General features: G+C 38.7%; 1 protein-coding gene across 13 annotated transcripts in view; it reads right to left on the reverse strand.

Annotated features, from left to right (window-relative positions):
• Window positions 1–21,014, reverse strand: part of USP25 (ubiquitin specific peptidase 25) — a 148,160-nt gene that overhangs the window by 54,834 nt on the left and 72,312 nt on the right. For all 13 annotated transcript variants that reach the window (XM_043509274.1, XM_038391770.2, XM_038391739.2 and 10 more), the window contains 7 exons: window positions 15,300–15,437; window positions 14,147–14,223; window positions 13,033–13,106; window positions 8,500–8,648; window positions 5,293–5,420; window positions 3,516–3,611; window positions 3,077–3,238 (listed from right to left, as the gene is read on the reverse strand). In XM_043509274.1, the coding sequence (XP_043365209.1) occupies window positions 3,077–3,238; window positions 3,516–3,611; window positions 5,293–5,420; window positions 8,500–8,648; window positions 13,033–13,106; window positions 14,147–14,223; window positions 15,300–15,437 (824 nt within the window). The remainder of the gene's footprint in view (window positions 1–3,076; window positions 3,239–3,515; window positions 3,612–5,292; window positions 5,421–8,499; window positions 8,649–13,032; window positions 13,107–14,146; window positions 14,224–15,299; window positions 15,438–21,014) is intronic.

Consider the following 21,014-nt stretch of genomic DNA (forward strand, 5'->3'; position numbering starts at 1 on the left):
CTACACACAAGCTATAAACTACAGAAATTGACTTCACAGACACTTGTAGCTGAAATATAAACCAACCAATCCCTAATCATTTTTGTTTTTTAATCTGAGTAATTTAAAACACTTTAAAGCTAACAGTTATCAAGTTAAAGCCATACAATCCACAAATTTTAAGTTTAAGTACTGGTTTCCTTATACCTTGTCCACAGACTTTTTCTTCCAATTTTCACCATTGCTAAACTGGTATTAATCCAACAGTGCGAGCAACAATGGGAGCTCTAGTGAGCACAAGCTACTGGCATTTTAGAGCTCCTATGAGAAGGGTAAACATCTGCATTAACACTGCTGCTATTTACTCCTAGGGGAATTCTGCACCACTGCGCACACGAAGAATTCATGTTCCCTGCAGATTCTTCCCCCCACAGAATAATACATTCTGCTGGGGAGACACTGCAATTACACCATTCTCCCAGCAAGGGCTGCTGTGGTACCAGAAGAGAGGTCAGCCAGCTCAGGGCCTGAGCAGGCAGCTGCAGAGAGCAGAGACTACTTTCCTCACAGCACCATGCCCATGAAACCAGGCGAGGAGGCATAAGATATGGGAGGATGGACAGAACAGGGCACACAGAGTTGCTGGGAGGTCAAATAGACTGGGGTCCAGAAGGGCTAGTGGCGGGGGGAGGGAAGAGAAGACTGGGGAAGGGGCACAGGAGCTAGTGGGGTGATAGCATTGAGCCAGGGGCTGAATGGCAGTGCGGGGAGAGGGCCACATAGGTATAAGATGAGAGAGGGTGGCTGAATGGGAGTGAAGGGACACATGGGGATGAGGTGAGAGGGCATGCAGGGACAGATGGGGATGGGGCAGATGTGCCTGACTGAATGGGAGAAGCTAGGGGTCAGCCAGTGTCTGCCTGGGAGAAGCTCCCCAACTCCAAAACAATCCCTCCCACGCAAAAAAACCCCAAACTGTTCCATACTTCTCCCACCCATATCCAATAACCCTCCAGGTTCACTCCCAGGCTCCTGCCCAGCCATTACTTCCCTCTCCCTCAGCTCCTCTGTTACCCCTGACTTCCCCAAGGCTTTGCATTGTTTTTGAGAGGGGTGGGAAATACGGTTCAGTATTGTAGTTTAAATGAATTACTCAAAGTTTTGTATTCATAAGCTTCGCAAAAAGAAAAGGAGTACTTGTGGCACCTTAGAGACTAACAAATTTATTTGAGCATAAGCTTTCGTGAGCTACATGAAGTGAGCTTGTAACTCACGAAAGCTTATGCTCAAATAAATTTGTTAGTCTCTAAGGTGCCACAAGTACTCCTTTTCTTTTTGCGAATACAGACTAACACAGCTGCTACTCTTAAGCCTAGTAAGGAATCCATTTGTCAAAAAACATTTCCTGAATCTTTTTTGTTGTGTGTATTGTTACATATATATGTGCAGACACGTACTTTGAAATAAATTACCAAAATAATTGAAACTGGTGTGATTATATGAGTTATTTTGAAAAGTAAGATATGCAAAATAATGTAGAATTTTAAAATGTTGTGGACAGAATTTTGAATTTTTTGGCACAGAATTCCACCAGGAGTAACTATTACTATGTCCATTGGTAGCAATGGTGGGAAATTAAAAAACAACCAAGTTTATACACAGCCCCAGAGACCACTTTTGCCCTTATGCCTCCCCATTTCGGCGCTGGCTAAAAAGTTTGTGCTTAGTTTCCAGATTTGTACATATGACAGAGCCCAAATTAGTTAACCTTCATAGCAAAAGACATCTATTTACTTGGGATTATGCTTCATGAGATCGACTGGAGTATACTGTGATTTGGAGAACTCAGGGAACGCTTATAGTTGATGGTATGCTAATCTGCTTTGTGTTTTTAATATTTCTAACATATGGGCCTAAGTCACAATACTCATCTCACAAAATGAACTCAGTACACAGCATGATGTTAAACAGCAAAGCACTTTCTGTAGTGTAATTCATGCAAACAGTGTTCCCTTTCTGGAGTCTGTCACCTATTTTATTAATAGGAAGTTTCTATATTCATGATGATCAGAGCAGTACCAGCAAAGCACCTCAGCACTTTTTAAAAGAAAACTTTTAATCCATTTACTTCAGCAGGGATACTCGCAAGTAACACAAGTCTTTAGTTGCTTTGCTGGATTGGGACCTACTATCCCAATGAATCAGTTGGTATGAAAGCACTGTTTCTTTGTCAGTGTTCACAGTGCCATGTTCGATCCTAATCTGCAAATCTCTCAAATCCATTTACTTCAATGGGTGGAAATAAGGGCAGAATTTGACCTCTGTCAGCATGGTATTCCAACACTTACCTAAAACAACATGATCAAACAACAATTTTAAGTAGTGAAGCACAAGAAGAGCAGATAGCATATGACAGAGATTTAGAAATGCAGATCATTGCTGGATTAAAGCAACACTTGGAGCCATTCAACACACGCATGTGAAAAATTCTGGGATTCGGATAATATATTTTTCCAATGATGTATAATTTATACACCTATAAAATCTTGTATTCATTTTAGAATTGCAACTGTCACAAACTATTTATAAGGATTCAGTTTTTAGGAAAAGTTTTATAACTAGAATCAAACATATTAACAGAGAACAGATGAGCTCATAGGGTCACAAAATTCTATCACTAAGATAAATTTTTCTTAGAGATAATTCACAATACACAGCAATATAGCTTCTGGTTTTAGTTTAAAATTGACAAATCTTCACCAAAACAAAATTTGAGAATAGGTTTTTATAAATACATAAAAATACTCAATATATAGCATTTTTGTATTACTGAAAAATATTCATGAGGAGGAGGAGCAAATCCTAGAACTTCCCATGTTCATTAGGAGCTCTGGCTTTTAAGAGGGCTCATTTTTACTATTATTGGACAAAAAATATTTAAAAAAAACAAAACTCATCTCTCCCTCCTCCTAGTCCTTCCTCATACTGGAGGCAAACTTCATTCCTTAAAAGTGATCCATAATTTGCCTAAAAATAAACACCTAAAACCAGAAATGCTAAACAAAGAACACACACACAAATGAGATCTCGTTTTTACCTTGGTATCGTCTGTGTTGTTACAGTACCACTAGGGGGAGCACTAGTTTCAATGTCATCAATCGGAGAAGTGCAGACAGGTTTACTTGACGCAAACTCCAGTGCATACTGTAGGACATCTACCAGGGGGAATCGTTTAGGACCAGAACCATAGCTTAAATATCTGTTAACCATAGAAATGTATAAATATCATGGCACTCATACAAAATGGAATTTTTGGCAGACTACAAGTAAAATAAACTTCTCATAATAAATTCCATGCATTTAATTATTTTGCTTAAATAAACATTCCACAGAAGTTGCAAGTGGAATGGAACATAGGTCTAAGAGGAACTTCGGAACACTTAATTATATATAAAAAGACAATGAATTATTCTGTTCTGTACAGCTTACAATTCAATGTCACTTGCACCTATGTTTGGAAAAATCATCTATAGTACCGTTCTAATCTCTGCTGTAACACTGTGAGATACTCTTTAAGTCTCTTGATCTCATCCCGTTTAATTCTTGTAATTTCTCTGTTTTTGTGCATGTATCTGTGAAAACAAAATGGTAGACAAGGAGTCACCCTTCTGCATTTCAGTAGTGACACTGAACTCTTAACTGTCATGCACATTCACTATCAACAACTGAGTTTGATTCATTGAAATCATTTTTCTTCCACTGACGATGCATTAAAACACACACGTAAAAGAAAAGACTAATGATAAGACCATGTCTACACCATAAGTCCTACAACAGCGTAGCTTCAGCATTGCAGCTACACTGCTGCAGCACCGAGGCATAGACACTTCCTACACCATCACAAGGGTTTTTTTTTTTTTCCGTCAATGTAGTTAGTTTTTCTCTTTGAGCAATGGTAGCTAGGTCAACAGAACAATTTTGGCATCAGCCTACCCATGTGCTCATGGGGGGTCCAGTTGGATTAACCATAACGTTCAGGAGTATGTATTTTTCACAGCCGTAAGAACCTATATCCACCTAAATTAAGCATAGACCAGGCCAAAGACATTTACATTTGTTTGTCCACTATTCATCAGAAGAATATTTTTAATTAATTCAAGTCAAAATGAAATTACTTATACAAAATACAAGCTTATACTAATCTTTGGCATCATACTGGCATTATAAAACTTTCAGAAAAGTCTGATTCCCAAGCTCTAAAACTGTCCACATAACAAATACAAATATATCATAACTACTTCTCAACATGCTTTTTGATAGTTACTCATAGTGACTCATGAAAATGGTCTGTCCTCACAAACATGGTTGGTTTACACCACATCATCATCAATTAACAGTGTTTCATTCTGCGCTCTGTAAACTAGTACAGCACCCTTTTTTCGGCAGTGTGGACATAACCCTCAAGTGCTCCTAACTGGCTTAGCAGTCTGTGCAGTAATGTATTCCATGTGCACATCTTAAACATCGGGGGAAAGAGTATTTGCAACACTATGGAATAACACTGTTCAGACTAACCATTTAACTAACTAGTTATAAACTGGGTCAAAAGCTGTAGTATAGAGCGTGTTTCAGTAATATAAATAGCAACATACCTACAATTTTTGTCATTTACATGAACCTACTAAAATGATTATTACAAACCATTAACAATTAAGCTATTCTCTTTACAACGTAACATTACAATGGACTTAAATTGCAGCAAGGGACATTTAGGTTAGACAGTAGGAAAAACTCCGTCAGGGTGGTTAAGCACTGGAATAAATTGCCTAGGGAGGTTGTGGAATCTCCATCATTGGAGATTTTTAAGAGCAGGTTAGACAAACACCTGTCAGGAATGGTCTAGATCAGTGGTGGTCAATCTGTGACCCATCAGGGTAATCGCTGGCGGGCTGTGAGACAGTGTTTACATTGACTATCCGCAGGCATGGCCGCCCGCACCTCCCAGTGGGCATGGTTCGCCATTCCCCGCCAATGGGAGCTACGGGAAGCGGCGGCCAGTGGATGCTCAACACAAACTGCCTCGCGGCCTGCCAGCACATTACCCTAACAGGCTGCAGGTTGCCCACTACTGGTCTAGATAATTAGTCCTGCCGCAAGTGCAGGGGACTGGATTAGATAACCTGCTGAGGTCCCTTCCAGTTCTATGATTACTACGAGTTAACCCAGCGTAAGAAAAACTGGCAGTTTAACCAATTGTGTGTGATTTAATCTGTAAACACACTTTAAGATCCTGATGACTACATTATACTGTACCTGTCCAGATATAAAATTGGAGGAAATTCTAATTTGTTGTGGATCTTCTCTGGCCTTCCCAAAGTCTGATTAAACTCAAATCTTGAGAGCTCAAAAGTTAAGACAGGAGGAAGTTCAGTGAACCAGTGCTGAATAAACAAACAAAAGAAGCACATTAAATTCTTTTCAACCATACTGCAATTGTTTGGTCATATGATTCCAACACTGGGTAAAAAAAAAAAAAAAAAAAGATTTCGACAATGGATCAGTGTCAACTTTGTATGGTTCCCCCACCTTTCATCTTTAGTTTAAGTAAGACTGACTGTTTTTATTCAAACTTGAGATCATTAAAGCCCAATTGTTACCAACAGGATTACCTGGGTGGAACACTTGCAAGGTAAACAAGAGTTCTCAATATCTTTCACATCCCATGAGTTTAGTACAGAATTAAAACCTGCCCTCACTTTGAGAGTAGATATGGATTGCCGGTATTTGGAACCATTTAAGTTTAGTTACCTTTTAGGCTCTTATGGCCGCCAAGTTTTGTTTCCTTACATCACCAATGGCAAATGGCAACCTGAGATTTTTTTCTGAAGTGGTATATCCTATGTTAAAGCTAAGAGAAATTCAGCCTTCTGCAATATTTCCAACACCTTAAAGATTTGTTTGCTATTTCCAAAACAAATTATATTCATTTTTAATATTTAATATCCTCCATGGGAAATAGGACTAATTTACTGTACATCTGCTGTCATCTTAGATTGGTAATTGTACAGCAATATTTTTCTTTGCTGAGACTTGAATATTGTCTTTCTTGTTTTACCACAATTCTTTAGAATATGCTACATGGCTGTTTTTGCTTCTGCCTTCCTGTAGAAATAGAAGCCAGGTTTAATAAATCCAGTGTCTTAACTTTACAAGATGTAAAGATGGACAATCAAGAACAGCACATGGTCATTCTTCTCTGTTTTCTACAATTTGTCAACCTTCATATAGTAGGTTCCAAAAACCACTGAATCCTGGAATTTGTAACTAACAGATTATAATTAAACTGTTCCATTTCAATTGTGTGTACCTGCCCATGTGCATGTAAACACAATTTTAATGGTGTGGTGTCCACCATGTTCACCACACACAAATAGACTGACTTTCATAAAAAAATTGTGCTTCATATTGCACTGAGATACTTGAGTGAAGTCCTTGTATGTATGTTTGTCTGCTTCAGGAAAGGTGTTACCCTACAGCCTTATCAAAAGTTTGAATTTATGCGGAATTTGTATTTGTGCAAGTGACCAGAATAAAAAAAAAACAAATAGAAAATGTCATCTGAAAAGAAAGCAGCACGAATGTGGGATCTATAGGCAAAAGGTGAAACAAACAGCAGCTGATAGTAAAAGGAATCAGTGCAGAAGAGAAATTTTAAAACTTTTGTCAGTATTAGTCAATTGGAAATTGTGACAGAGCAGGGAGTGGGGAGGATTGACCTGGGAATATCGCAGAGGAGTTTTACTAGGACTGTCTGCATTGGGGATGGGATAGCAGAGGATTGCTTTATTGGAGGGACGATACCTGAGCATGTAACCTGAGCCAGGAGGGGGGTTGGGGTGAGGCAACACCTTTTGCCAGGTAGCTGGACAAAGGCTGAAGGGGGAGGGGGAGAAGAGGCTGAGTGAGATCGCTGGAGAGGGTTTTGAGTTGGGAGGGGACTGGGGAACTGGAGGGAACCCCAAGGCTGGGGTCTAAGCTCCCTGCCCTGCAGAAGAACCTGAATGTGGGGTCCTGGTTGTACCAACAAGCTCTGTTTGGGACTGTGTTCCTGTCATACATTAAACCTTCCGTTTTACTGGCTGGCTGAGAGTCATGGTGAATCGCAGGAAGAGTGGGGTGTAGGGCCCTGACTCCCCCACACTCAGTGACAGAAATTACAGCTACAAATTGGAGGATGCTTTTATTATGCTGTTATGTTTTGTAATTAAAAGCTAATGTATATTTTGACACCACTTTAAAGGAAAATGTTTTGTTATTGTAACATTCACAGGAAAGGAAAGACTACATCTGAACTAAGGAGACAACACAATCCTTTTAGGAAGGATTTCACATTCTTGAGATAGGTGTGACATTATAGTGAAAATACATAAACTGAGAGAATGTGGCTTAACCATTATGGGGCGGATACAAAAAAAGAATCATCTCATCCCCTTCTACTTTTGCCTGCATATTGAAAACATTTACATCCTAATTTATTCAAATAAAAAATAAATTTCTAAATAATCCAGCCCACCCCAAAAAATTGAGTGTTGACTTTTTTTTTTTTTTTTTTTAATATTAGGTCAGAGTTAAGTTCTATTAACATATTACAAACAGGCTAGTCCCAGACTAGATAGATATGCAGTCATTATGTAGTGTGTTAGACTCTTCCAAAGAGGATAAATTGTCGGAAGAAAAAAAACCATCAATTATACCTGGTACAATCCACGTTTTTATAAATGTACTACGAACAACACTGTATGTGTGTGTCATCTGTACATTAAATTCAGACCAAAATTTTTACCTGAAAAATGCCAGCTCATTAAATCATGCAGGCGCTTAAAATCTGCAGGAGCAAATAGTAAGGCAACCAAATCCATTGCCTAAATAGTCAAAAGGAACCCAGCGCATTTTAGCCTGTGCATGCTCTCTATGACACAGTGGTTCAGTATGCAAATGAGGACTGAGTCAACTATGACAGAGAGGGGTTATGCAAATGAGTATTGTTACAGCCTGTGCCACTTCACCACTATAATTGTCTACCCTGGCAACTGTGTTCAAGCAAAAGCAGGGTAGCCCATGTGACCCTCAATGCCATCTCAGAAAGATGAAGGTGGACCCATAAGTCAGCAGGGGGACATCTCCAGCCACACTGGAGACATGATGCTCACTCAGGGCTGCACTACGTAGCAGACGCAGCAGTTTTTTGCATCACCATATGCTTCTCCAGGGCCCAATGCTGAATTGACTCCTTCATTTGATCTGTCGGGTGAGCAGTAGCCATTTGCACTCCTTGCAAACACAATGCATACCACACAGGCTTGATTTAGAATTGGCTTACACCACTACAGCAGCAGCCTGCATGATCACCAGCACAGTGCTCTTTGGGGATCTGCACTCTTGGTTAATAATCTTGCCCTGGATTTACATCACCATAAAGAGCCACTATTAGCCCCTACAGGAACCAAACATTTAACTCACCTCCTGGCCAGACTTTCCAGAATTTTCTGAATGTAAAGATTCAATCTCCCCTTCAATCATGGCAGCTTCTAGGCACTCATGCAGATCTTTAAAGCCATTAACCTGGAGTGGGTACTGGCCGAACATTTCTGTGTTTTCAAATTTCTTACCTTGGCAGGAGAGAGGTATTAATTAAGGTTTTATGCATAAACATTTATCATTTAAGCTTCTAGTCAGTCATGTGTTAGAATCAGAGAATCAAAAACGCAGGGCTGGAAGGGACCTTGAGAGGTCATCAAGTCCAGCCTCCTGTGCTGAGGAAGGACCAAGTAAACCTAGACCCTCCCTGACAGGTGTTTGCCTAACTTGTTAAAAACCTCCTATGATGAGGAGTCCACAACCTCCCTTTAAGGACTATTCCAGAGCTTAACCACCCATACAGTTAGAAAAAAATTCCTAATACCTCACCTAAATCTCTCTTGCTGCAGCAGGGTAAGCCCATTAATTTTTTGTCTTACCTTTAGTAAACATGGAGAACTGTCCTCTTTATTGCATCCTTTAACATATTTGAAAAATGGTATGTGTTCCCTCAGTCCACTTTTCACAAGACTAAACAAGCCCAGCTTTTTAAATCTTTCTTCATAGGTCAGATTTTCTAAAACTTTTATTATTTTTGTTGCTCCCCTCTGGACTCTCTCCAATTTGTCCACATTGTTCCTAAAGTGTGGCACCCAAAACTAGAGACTGCTGAGACCTTGCCAGCACTGAGAAGAGCAGCACAGTTACCTCCTGCATCTTACATATGCTATTCCTATTAATATACCCTGGAATGATATTAGTCTTTTCTACAGCTGCACCACACTGTTGATTCATATTCAACTTGTGATCTACTATAAGCCCCACATACTTTTCAGCAGCACAAATGCCTAGTTATTCCCCAATTTGTAACTATGCATTTGATTTTTCTTTCCTAAGTGACGTACTTTGCACTTGTCTTTATTGAATTTCATCTTGCTGACTGCAGACCAACTGTCTAATTTTTCAAGGTCATTTTGAATTCTAATCTTGTCCTCCAAAGTGCCTGCAACCCCTTCCAGCTTGGTGTCATTTGCAAATAATGCATCCCTCACACTGTACCCACCATTGTGATAGTCTTTGTACAAAATATGCCTTTTAAAATATCTTTTGAAAAGTAATAGTTTCCTGGTCAATAATACCGTGCTGAAACATGTGTAGCAACATTATATATAAAGTTATGAACATAAGCTGAAGTTATGACAAATGTGTTTACCAGACATGTCTGGGGACTGGCTAAACCAGTTTCTTGAAGACAAAAGACATAATGACACATCTAGCCAAGTTTAGCCAAGTCATCAAAGTTGATTGGTAATAACTGGTCAAGTGGCAATTCTCTGGCAGCGAAGGGGGGGAAGAAAAAGATTGATTTTCATTTTAACGAACACCACAGAACCTCCTTCACCATGAGACCCAAGTCTCCATCCTCATAGCTTGAAGGAACTTTATCTAGGGGTAACCCTCATGAAAACGCATTTCAAAGGGTGACGGGACTATAAAAGGGAGAGGCAAAACACCTTAAATTATTCTCTCCCTCACTATTTCACACGAGAAGACACAAAAACCAGCCTTTGGATTTTGGGAGGAGTTCCGGCCTGTTGCTAGAAATATTTGGTAAGACTGTCACCTTGAACACTCTAGTTTGTTAAATTTGAGTTACTATAAAGTGTTCTTTATTTCTCTTGTAACCATTTCTGGCTGTAATGCTTTATACTTGTACCCACTTAAAAATCTCTTTGTAGTTAAACTTATTTTATTCTTTAAAATTAAAGCTAATCCAGTTTTGTGTTTAAACAGAATTGTCTCCAACCAAAAGTAGTAAACTGTTGTACACTGACCTCTTATATGGGCAATGGACCTCTAATAACTGGAGAGGGCTGGATAGTAGAGAACACATTTGGGGTAGGGGGTAGAGGTATCTGGAATTGGGAGTCACCCTGCAAATGGTAACCAAGGCTGGTGGAAGACAGTGAGTGACGGAAGTCACTGGTAGGCTGCAGCTATCCACACACACAGAGTGCGACCTGCATGCTCTGGCTGTTTGTAAGGCGCCCAGTTTGGGAGTAATAGCAGCAAAGCACTATGAGGCACCCAAGGTTGCAGGGCAGGTGGTGACAACCCCTCACTGTCTGTATTACATCCTAGAATGTGATAGTGCAAATTTTATGAGCACTCTCCCCACTCCATTACTCAAGTCATGAATGAAAATGCTGAACAGTATCAGATCCAGGACTGACCCCCTGTGGGACTCCACTAGATACAACCTCTCAGTTTGACAGCAAGCCATTGGTAACTACTCTTTGAATATGGTCTTTCAACCAGTTGTGCACCCAACTTGTAGTAATTTCATCTAAAACACATGTCCCTAGTTTGCTTACGAGAATGTCATGCAAGACTGGGTCAAAAGCCTTACTAAAAATCAAGATATCACATCTACTGCTTTCCTCCTATCCACTAGAGGCCAGTAACCCTGTCAGAGAAAGAAATTAGGTAGATTTGACATGATTTGTTCTTGACAAATACATGCTGGCTATTCCTTATAACCCTCTTATTCTCTACGTGCGTAGAAACTGATTGTTTAATAATTTGTTCCAGTACCTTTCCAGGTATCGAAATTAGGCTGACTGGTGCATAAGTCATCAAGTCTTCTTTAAAAAGGCGAACAAAAATAGGTACTACATGTGCTAGCTCCAGATTATATTCTAGTATTGAACAAATCAATCGGATGCATGAAAATAAGTTAATTTGGAGGGAAAATTGTCTGGATGGAATATTAAAGTGAAAGACTAGTAGATTTTAGTGGTTGAGGAGCAAAATAAATATTTTAGTTCTACACGTATGTTACTTTAACAACTAGTTTTACTTATTATTGATGTAGCATTCCCGATGTGCATAGCATTTACAGGTGAAATGTAAGAGCCCGAACCAGGAAACTAATTCAATAGTTCTTACTTACCTGTATAGTCCCAGAATCAATGGGACTACTAATGGGATAAAGAACTATAAATGTTTTGTAGAATTAGGCAATAAGAAGAGGACAAGCTAAGACTTCTGCCCTGAGAATGCTACAATAATTTATACAAATCTGTAAAGACATCCTACTAAGGAGACAGGGACAGTAATAATGGGTAACAGCACAAAGAAAGAAAATTTTATTTTAAATGTATTTATTTAGGCATACTTTATGTTAGTCATTACAAGAGTCATGATTTATGACCCGTTTCTTTTCTTCTTCTCCTTTGGTTTTGTAATCTTGCCATGTTCTGGTGTAGAAAACATGAATGAGTGAGTGCAGATATGAGTTGGAATGTTAGCTCAAAGTAATGAGTTTGTAGGATAGAGTTGAAGAATGAAGCAGGAGGGAGGATGTTCCAGGTAGAAAGACAACGCGGAAGTCTCTTTAAATTTGGTTGAAATGTTTTTCAGAGTGATTTCTGTAAAAGTGGAACATCATAATCTTCAAAGTATTAGAAATTTTAAACTACTACGTGTTCCATAGAGAGAACAGCTCACTTGCAAACACATGCAGGAACAGGATTTTCTGTAGCTTAGTAGGAAATATTTGCCAGTTCTCAGGAGTGTTTACACTCAACTCTACCTAAATTGCGCTGCACCTGAAAACACACACACACACACACACACACACACACACACCCCTCCCTCTGCTGGAAATTATCCAAAGTCTTCGTAATATTAGTTTAAAAAACAAACAAACCAAAAAAACTCCACTATCCATGTCCTTGCTTTTTCTATGAAAAAACTGGTCACAGTTGTGGTCAAATTTTTCCCATGCATGGGCAGAACAAATTTTGTTATGTGCACCAATATGGAGGTGATGTGTGGTGGGAGTAGGCCGAGGGGTTTGGAGTGTGGGAGGTAGCTTAGGGCTGGGGCAGAGGGTTGGGCTGTGGGCTCTGTCTGCAGGTGCGGGCTCAGGGGTGGGATGTGGGGTTCCTGGTGCAGGAGGGGGCTTGGCTTGAGCAGAGGGTTGGGATGCAGGGGGGTGCGGGCTCCAGCTGGGGGTGCGGGCTCTGGGGTGGGAACAGGGATGAGGGGTTTGGAGTGCAGGCTGCCCCGAGGCCGCAGCAGGGAGAGAGGACTTCCCCCAGCACACTCTCCCTGGCAGCTCCAAGATTGGGGCAGAGGTGCCTCTTTCTGGCCGCAGCAGCTCCAGGGCCAGGGAAGAGCATCTCTCTCCACTTCTGCCTGGCTGCGGTAGCGCCAGGGCTGAGGTGGAGGGGAGGCGCCTCTCCCCGCCACAGCTCTGAGTGCTTGCGCAGCCCTTGATAGGCTGTTGCGGGGCCATGCAGCTGCGCGGCTTATAGGGAACTTAGGCTATGGTACATATTTTAAAGATGTATTCTGTGGAGTAAGGCATCATTTAGAAATGTGTGCAATTATACAGTTAGTTTAACTAGACGTACGTTTAAAAATTTTCAACTGACATCTTTTCTAGTTCAACTACAATAAAACGCATACCTTCAAGCACACCCACTGCTAGAAATCGTCCATAAAACAACTCTACCATTGGGTTCTTTGGCTTCTCTCCATCCCTAAAAACATGAAACATTCAACTGTAAGACCAAAACCAACAAAGCCACATAAACCAACAGTTAGAAAATGTAAGAAGCATTTACATTTATTACATAAATCTATATAGTGGCATAATTCATTTTTAATTTTGTAAATGTCAAGTTTTGTACTTTCATCTGTTCATGGTAATCTAAGGATTTATATAAGAAAGAGAAAGAAAGAGGGAGAGAAAGAGAAAGAAAGTAAAGGTGACACAGTGAATAGTTAGCTTTTGTGAGAAGAAATTGGAAGAAGTTTTGGAAGTATTTAAACTACTGTATTTAAAAAACAAATTTTCTTTAAAGATAAAACCCAATTGATTGGCCATGATACATTTTAGTTCCTTAATATTTTGCTATTTTCTTACCAAGTTCCCTACATTTTCTAAGATGAAAAAGATAAGATAGCAAAATAAATAAAACTTACTTAGAATACCTAGAAAGAAATGTATCTGCAAGGAGGATGGGGGGGGGGGGATTAATATTAACCAGAGAACAAATATATTCTAAAGTTAAGGTCAGATCCAGCTGTCATTGAGTTCAACAGAAGTCTTACATCAGGAACTGGTCTGGGCCATTACAGTAGTTAAAATCAGAAAATTCTCATCGACATTCAGTGTCCACTAATTCTTTTTATCAGTCCTAAAAAATTACAATCAACAATTTGCATCTATGCCTGAAAGATAAAAAATGTCCAGTGCAAAGATGAACAATGCCTTTGAACGTGATTAGATAAAAAGTGATAAAAATTCCTGAGCCATAACAACCTTACAACTTACACCACTGCTACCACTAGTAGAGCTGCACTTATTATATATTATAAGCCCTATTTCTTCCAGTGTAGACAGGACCCAAGTTATCTCCTTTTTTAAAAATTTCATTTTCATAATATGGGCCACTGGTTGATGGAAAGGACAGAGGAGTCAGTTGTCTTTTAAAAACCAGTTTAAATGTTCTTTAGGATAGGAAATTAGATGAAGATTTATATGAATATACATTTTTGCATATTAAAAACCCCTTACCTCTCCTCTTCAGCTTTAATTTGGAAGGCATCTTCTAGCCAATCTAATAGTTTATGAGTGAATTCACTCACATCTTGCTGTTAGGAAAATAAACAATGATTAATACATATTTATGTGTATTCTTTAACACTATTAAGTGCAGCACAGTGGCTTCCACACCGACAAGAACTCCAAAATCCAAGTGTTTCAAGGCCATGCTACAACGGTTTTCCAATCTTGACTCACAGAATATGTTGTGTTCCTCAACAGTCAGTACTATCCAGACACCCCTAATACTTCGGCAGATCTCAGAGATCTCATGCACCCCCCATGCTCCAATACATCTCCAAGTCCTTTGGTATGTGACATGAGGCTATTGATGCTATCCACGTGGAATGCTGAACTCAGTGTATTGTAAGCAAATGATTTAGCACCTAAGTCCATGTGGATAAAATGACAGATTTAAGTAGAAACAAAACTACTTGGAAACAGTAATAGCTATGATTTAGAACAAAATAAAGTACCAAAACTCTCCATATGAATAAATATCTAGCCCATTCCTCCCATCTGGGGATCCAAGATTAATAATTGAGATGTGCTGTAGAGCCCTGCAGCGGGACCAGGATCTTACAGGTCCTGCAGGACCCACTGCCGTAATAGCGGGAGCGGGAATTGTGGAATGGGACGGGAGTGGGATTAAAAATAGTCCAGTTCAGGGCTCTAATGTGCATAAGCTCTGCCATGAGTAAGGCTCTTCCAAAGACTACTAACTCGATTTAACTTCTGGATCTTACATATGAGGCTGGAACTCAAGAGCATGGTTCTGGTAAAAATCTTTGTAAAGTAATAGATACCACTGCTTTGAAGTTGTTTTTTTGTTTGAGTGTGGGAGGGGAGGGTTAATTTAAAAGCATGGATTATGTTAGGCACACTCGGCCACAAACTTCCTTCCATTTGGAAAATGGATTTAGACCTTGTGTCTGAAAGCAGCACTCCAATGAGATCATAGACTATTGCATGTGGACAACAATTAAGTGAATAAAGGAGAATTAGAAATCTTATTGTTACCAACTATGAACATAGTATATTATGCTTTTTATTTAGATTAAATATTTACTACTGTTCAGAGACCACAGGGAGATCCAATTTTAAATATAATTATAATAAATGTTACCTGCTGAGAATCATTTGATTTGAATGCATCTTTAAGAATTTCAACTGCTCTAGATGGATCAACGTATTTTCTCTTTGAACCAACGAGAAGTGCAAAGAGATACCTCAATTCACGCATGAAAGGCAAATTCCTATGTTCCTGTATTTAAAAAAGAATAAAAACAAACATTCAACAATTTTCCATGAAGTACTTTATCTATCTTGTAACTATAGAGATAGTGTGTAAACTGGGAGCATATTACACATGTACTAATATTCAGTTTGCTACCATACAGGATGCAGCATGCATCCTTACTCATGCATTGCCACATGACTTTTATTTGACTCGTGCTGTTACGTGGAATATGGACCCTCACCCCCTAAAAAGGCACCCCAGCAAAAAAATGCAGTCCAACTTGATTAGTGAAATTTAGCTTCTAAGCCCTAGTCTACACTATGAATTTATGTCGGTACGACTACATCACTAGAGGTGCGGAAAATTCATACCCCTGAGCGACGCAGTTACGCTGACCAAACTCCTGGTATAGACAGTGCTATGTCAACGGGAGGGCTACTCTTATGGACATAGCTACTGTCTCTCAGAGAGTTGGTGAAGCTCTCACATCAGCGTAGGTAGAGTCTTCACTAAGCGCTACAATGGTGCAGCTGTGCCACTGCAACACCGTAAGTGTAGACAAGCTCTTAGAAACTAGACTTTAATGGCTATTTAGTCTTCAGACATCAGGCATAGCTGAACAGTGTAAGTGGTGGAAGCATGGGGTTGTGTTTAATACTATAAATAGGCTTAGAATTTGATTTTGATTTTTTTTTGTAACTGACATCAATTTTATGTTGATGAATTTTTTTTAATCAATTTACATTTTTTTTAACAGTTGCAGGAAATTATAGTATCATTAGACAATTATTTAATGACAGTAGATGTTCAGCTTCAATTGTTAAACCTTTATACACTTAAAACACAAACTGTCAACACTATGTCAAAATATACAAAATAAATATCTTTAAATCAAAAAAGCAAACCTATTTTTGCTATTCATTCGCTAGTCCATTTGTAACAAGCCTAATTCAAAAGTTTAAATTGCTGGATTTTTATTCTAATTAAAGTTTTCAAGCAGCATTTTTCTTGTTTTGCCCATCTGTAAATTTCTGTTATCACTGATGGAAATTTTTTTCATCAGTTTGTGTGTGTATATGATTAAATCAATGTTTATTGACAATTACCAATAAAAATGTAATCCTTCCATGACTAAACTATAAGGTTCAAGATGATACTCTCAGTTTACAATTAACACCAGGGAAAAAAGCATACTATCTAATGATCTTTCAGCTCAATAGCATTTCATTTTATAAAGTGAACTTCTACATGAGATCAACTGTAATCCATGTTTGCTTGAATATTAACTATTCCTGTACTAACTACCATTTGCTAACTATACTATTTACTTTACACTGTGATTAAAAGGTATGTTGGCTAACTGAGGATGGGGTGTGATGATAATATAATTGCCTAGAAATATTTAGTATGTAGGCACACTAAGGAGGGGGAGGATCAGTTGGTCCAAGAAGAGACAAACAAGAGTAATGAGATGAAATTTAAGAAAAAACTTAAAATCTTCCATCAGTGAGATTTATCAGTTTAAATCAGTCTGTAAAAGCCTCCCAAAAAAAGTAGCAGAAACCCCATCACTAGACATATTTAGAACTAAACTACAAAAATCCTAGGAAACAAAGCTGGAAGAATCTTATATCAGTTCTACTCAGATTTTTTGCCCATCTGCTTCTGATGAACTCACTGTTTCTGCAAACTCCCTTTAGGTGGGCCATAAATTTGCAAATATAGTGTGCTTCCCTTGATGGAATTAGGTGCAAGATCCCCTACATAAGGACCTGCTCTATCTCCTACAATCCTATTAAAAATACCTGTATGGTAATATGCAGTTCTCTCTCTAATTTCAGGAGAGAAAAAAATAATAAGGGGAGTCTAGAAATATTTCTAGCCTGCAAAAATCAAAAATCAAGTGAATTGAAATGAAAAGGTTTAATTTAACCCAGGTTACAGGTACTGTACAACACTAGCCACACCTCTCTGGCTTCTGAAAGGGTAGAAGATACTGCTCATGAATGATGCTCGTTAATTAGGAAAGACAAAAGACTACTTATTCCAAATATAAATTAAATGTACCAACACCCTAACATGGTATAGATGTCAAGCCTGCTAGTCAAACTGGTATTGATCGCTCTGTAACAAACAATTGCAGTCTAAACAAAGAATGAACTTGTTTAGGCAGTTCTGTGGAATGCTACCTGGTATGTTTAAGAGCAATGTGTATAAAAATTGTGTCTCACAATTTTTAAAGTAGGAATAATGATTATGAATATATTCTGCATGCATGTTAAATACCTTTCATATTCATATAGGCCTCCAAGTAGATTTACCTGCTCTTCCAGCCTACTTCACAGAAAGTCAAAAAAGAGCAATGTTCATAGAAACCTTCATTTAATCTAATACACACTTCTTTCAAATGTTAATAAAAATAATGTTTTTTAAAGTTTTAAAACTGGCTTTTTAAATTTAAATCAGATTTTTATTTAGGTGTTCCTAGCAATTTAATTTTCTTCCATTTTAGAGTCTTAAATTGTTCAGGTGGACAGAATTTCACACAGTGGTATTCTTCTACTACGAAGTTTCAATTTTAAATGCTCATCTTTTCATAGGTTGTATTTTAGACTAGACTGCATGTAGTATCTTCCAGGAAAGCATTGGATAGGAGGAAGATGGCACTGTTTTAAAATTCTGACAACATTCTGAAGAGTTTTAGGCCTAACTGAAATGCTCATCTCATTCCTACTTCTGACCTGTTAGGGGTACTCATGCAGACAGCAGTCCTTTGTCATACAATCACAGAGACTCCAACTCTGCAGAGACTTAGACACGTTTAACTTTAGCCAAAGGGAATAGCCTCCCTGGCTTTAAGAGGAACTCTCAGTGTATAAGCCTGTGCAGAATGGGGGACAAACTGTAAACTCTGAGACAGAAACCATCTTTTCATAATGTTTGTGAACACAGTGACCAGAATTTCTAGATGCTATCATGACACCAAAAATTAGCAATACCTGACCAATCACAGGCTAGAATCTTCTAGCAAATACTGTACAGTTCCTAACACTATAAATACAGGCCCACAACAAATTTTTGCATTAGAACAAGGTAGAACAGTGAAGGTCTATAAGACAACGCTCATTTAGCACAGTGTAAACTAAATTTTGAAGAGTTTGCGTCTTCAACCAAAACAGAATTGTGTTTAGCAGAAAAACTATTCAGAAAGAATTTATAGAAAAATAAATATATTTTTCTTTGTCTATAGCAATTTGTAAAATTCAAATACACCTCTACCCCAATATAACGCTGTCCTCAAGAGCCAAAAAAATCTTACCGTGTTATAGATGAAAACACGTTATATCGAACTTGTTTTGATCCACCGGAGTGTGCAGCCCAGCCCCCCCCCCCCCCGGGAGCGCTGCTTTACAGCATTATATCCAAATTCGTGTTATATCGGGTCGTATTATACTGGGGTAGGAGGTGTAATTTACCCTGCTAGTAGTTATGTTGAAATAAATTAGTTTTAAAAAAACAACTATATTTATAATGTAGTGCATTATCAATTTGATTAAAATTGAACTACCACAAATTTTCAAGTTATGCTAAAGCTTTTACAATAGATTAAATCTACTATTTAAATTACTCCAGTATGCTTCTTTTTACTGATGTGCACTTGAAAATGACTACTTTATGTAAATGTGACCATCAATACAACTACCTTCTTTGTTTTAGTTTCAAATTCAAATGTGGGGTCACAAAAATATGGATTTAACATTACTATGTCATCTCCCTCATAATCCGTAATACTATGCCCTACTCTACAGGCCAAAATATGGTACCATGTGGTTACAGTAGCTTATGTTGTCTCCCAAAGTTACACCAGCAGCGAAAAGCTATAATGCGTATCTCCTTGACTATGAGCGAGTGGCCTGGAGCCAACCCACTTCTTAGTGTGGTTCTATCATATTTGTTTGCTGAACTGAGTGATATCAGTTAAATACCTGGATGGGGACAGTGTTGAAAAAATACTTCACTGTTGCAAGAAATGGTACTGCCTATGGTGCAAACTTTCCTTTTTATAGTACAGCTCTTTCACCAGTGAGAAGAAGAGTTGAAAACAAACTTTAAGTAACTTATCCAAGCACACCCACCCACAGTGAAGTCAAAAGCAAAGCCAAAATTAAGATGAGGAGTTCGTGGCATCCAACCCTACTCTCAATTCATCAGAGCATGAAGAGACATAAAACAAAGATTCTGAAATTTTGTAGTCAATAAGGCCTTGTCTACACTAGGGGAAAAAATGGTGCATTCTTAACTCATGCTAGCTAACACAAGATACAATCCTAATGAAGATAAACAGTTCACCTCAATTGCTAGCCAATGCTAAAACTATACCGTGCCTCATTTCACTAAGATTTTATCTTGTCTTAGGCCATGTGTACACTTACTAGCTTAGACTTTTACAGCTGTGCTGCTGTAAAAGTGCTCATGTAGCTGCATTATGCCAATGGGAGAGAGCTCTCCCTTTGACATAATAAAACCAACTCAACAATCAGTAGTAACTACGTCGACAGGATAGTGTCTCCTGCTGACATAGCACTGTACACACAAGTGCTTATGCAGACAAAACTTGTCACTCAGGGGTGTATTTTTTCACACCCTTGAATGACAAAAATTTTGCTGACATAAGGGCTAGTGTAGACATAGCTTAGGTTACCAGGTTAGCTAACATGACTTAAGAAAACACCTTTTTCCTAGCGAAGATGCATCCTAAAAGCAAGGGTCTTTGCTCTGATACCTGTCCAAGTGCTAACCAGTAATTTTTCTGAATTCTCCCTGCAGTTTCAATTGGATATGATCCCTTCACTTCACATCAAATTATTGCATTGCTATGAGAACAAAAAGCATTTCAGCACAGAGGTGCCGCTTTCCAGTGCTCTAAAGAGATGCATGTACATCAATTTACTTTATTCATTCCCCTCAGGGTGGAGGTGGTCTATAAAATGTAAGTTATCATTAAACATAGAAGGCAATGTAGACCCTTACTAAGGATTCTTGCTCTCCACCAATTCAGTCTCAAGCTCCAGTATACCAGCTGCCAAGATGTCTAGACTCAAGCCCATACGTTTGGCTGACATTGTGCTATTCCATGCATTATTAGTCTCACATGGTCAGAGTGTCTACAAGATAGTATGTTTGGAAATGGAATCTGTATAATATTGCAAGTGCCAACCTCTGTGTAGAAGATCCTTCTCCAATGGCAACAATTGAAGCTCATTTACTTGATGCCATCTAATGTATTTTAAGTGCTAGAAAAGCAAGACAAGGAACTCAAGAGTATGCGTAGTTGCCACTAAGACAGATAATGTAACTGATGTTGAGATGCTAGACAGAGATCAGTGGATAAATGTGGAAAGAAAAATATTTTAGGACAGCTATTTGGCTGTGGAAAGCTATGTTGCGATCAGACCTCTTTCAATTAATGGAATACATTGTCCCCTTACTCTACCTTAATAAGTTCCTACTACAGCCTACATGATACCAGTTGCTCACCATCTTATGGTCTTACTCAAATGACTCACAGAGATGCCATGACCTATAGTTGACCAACCTCTG

Source organism: Dermochelys coriacea, chromosome 1 (assembly GCF_009764565.3).
Source record: "Dermochelys coriacea isolate rDerCor1 chromosome 1, rDerCor1.pri.v4, whole genome shotgun sequence".
Taxonomy (NCBI): Eukaryota; Metazoa; Chordata; order Testudines; family Dermochelyidae; genus Dermochelys; species Dermochelys coriacea.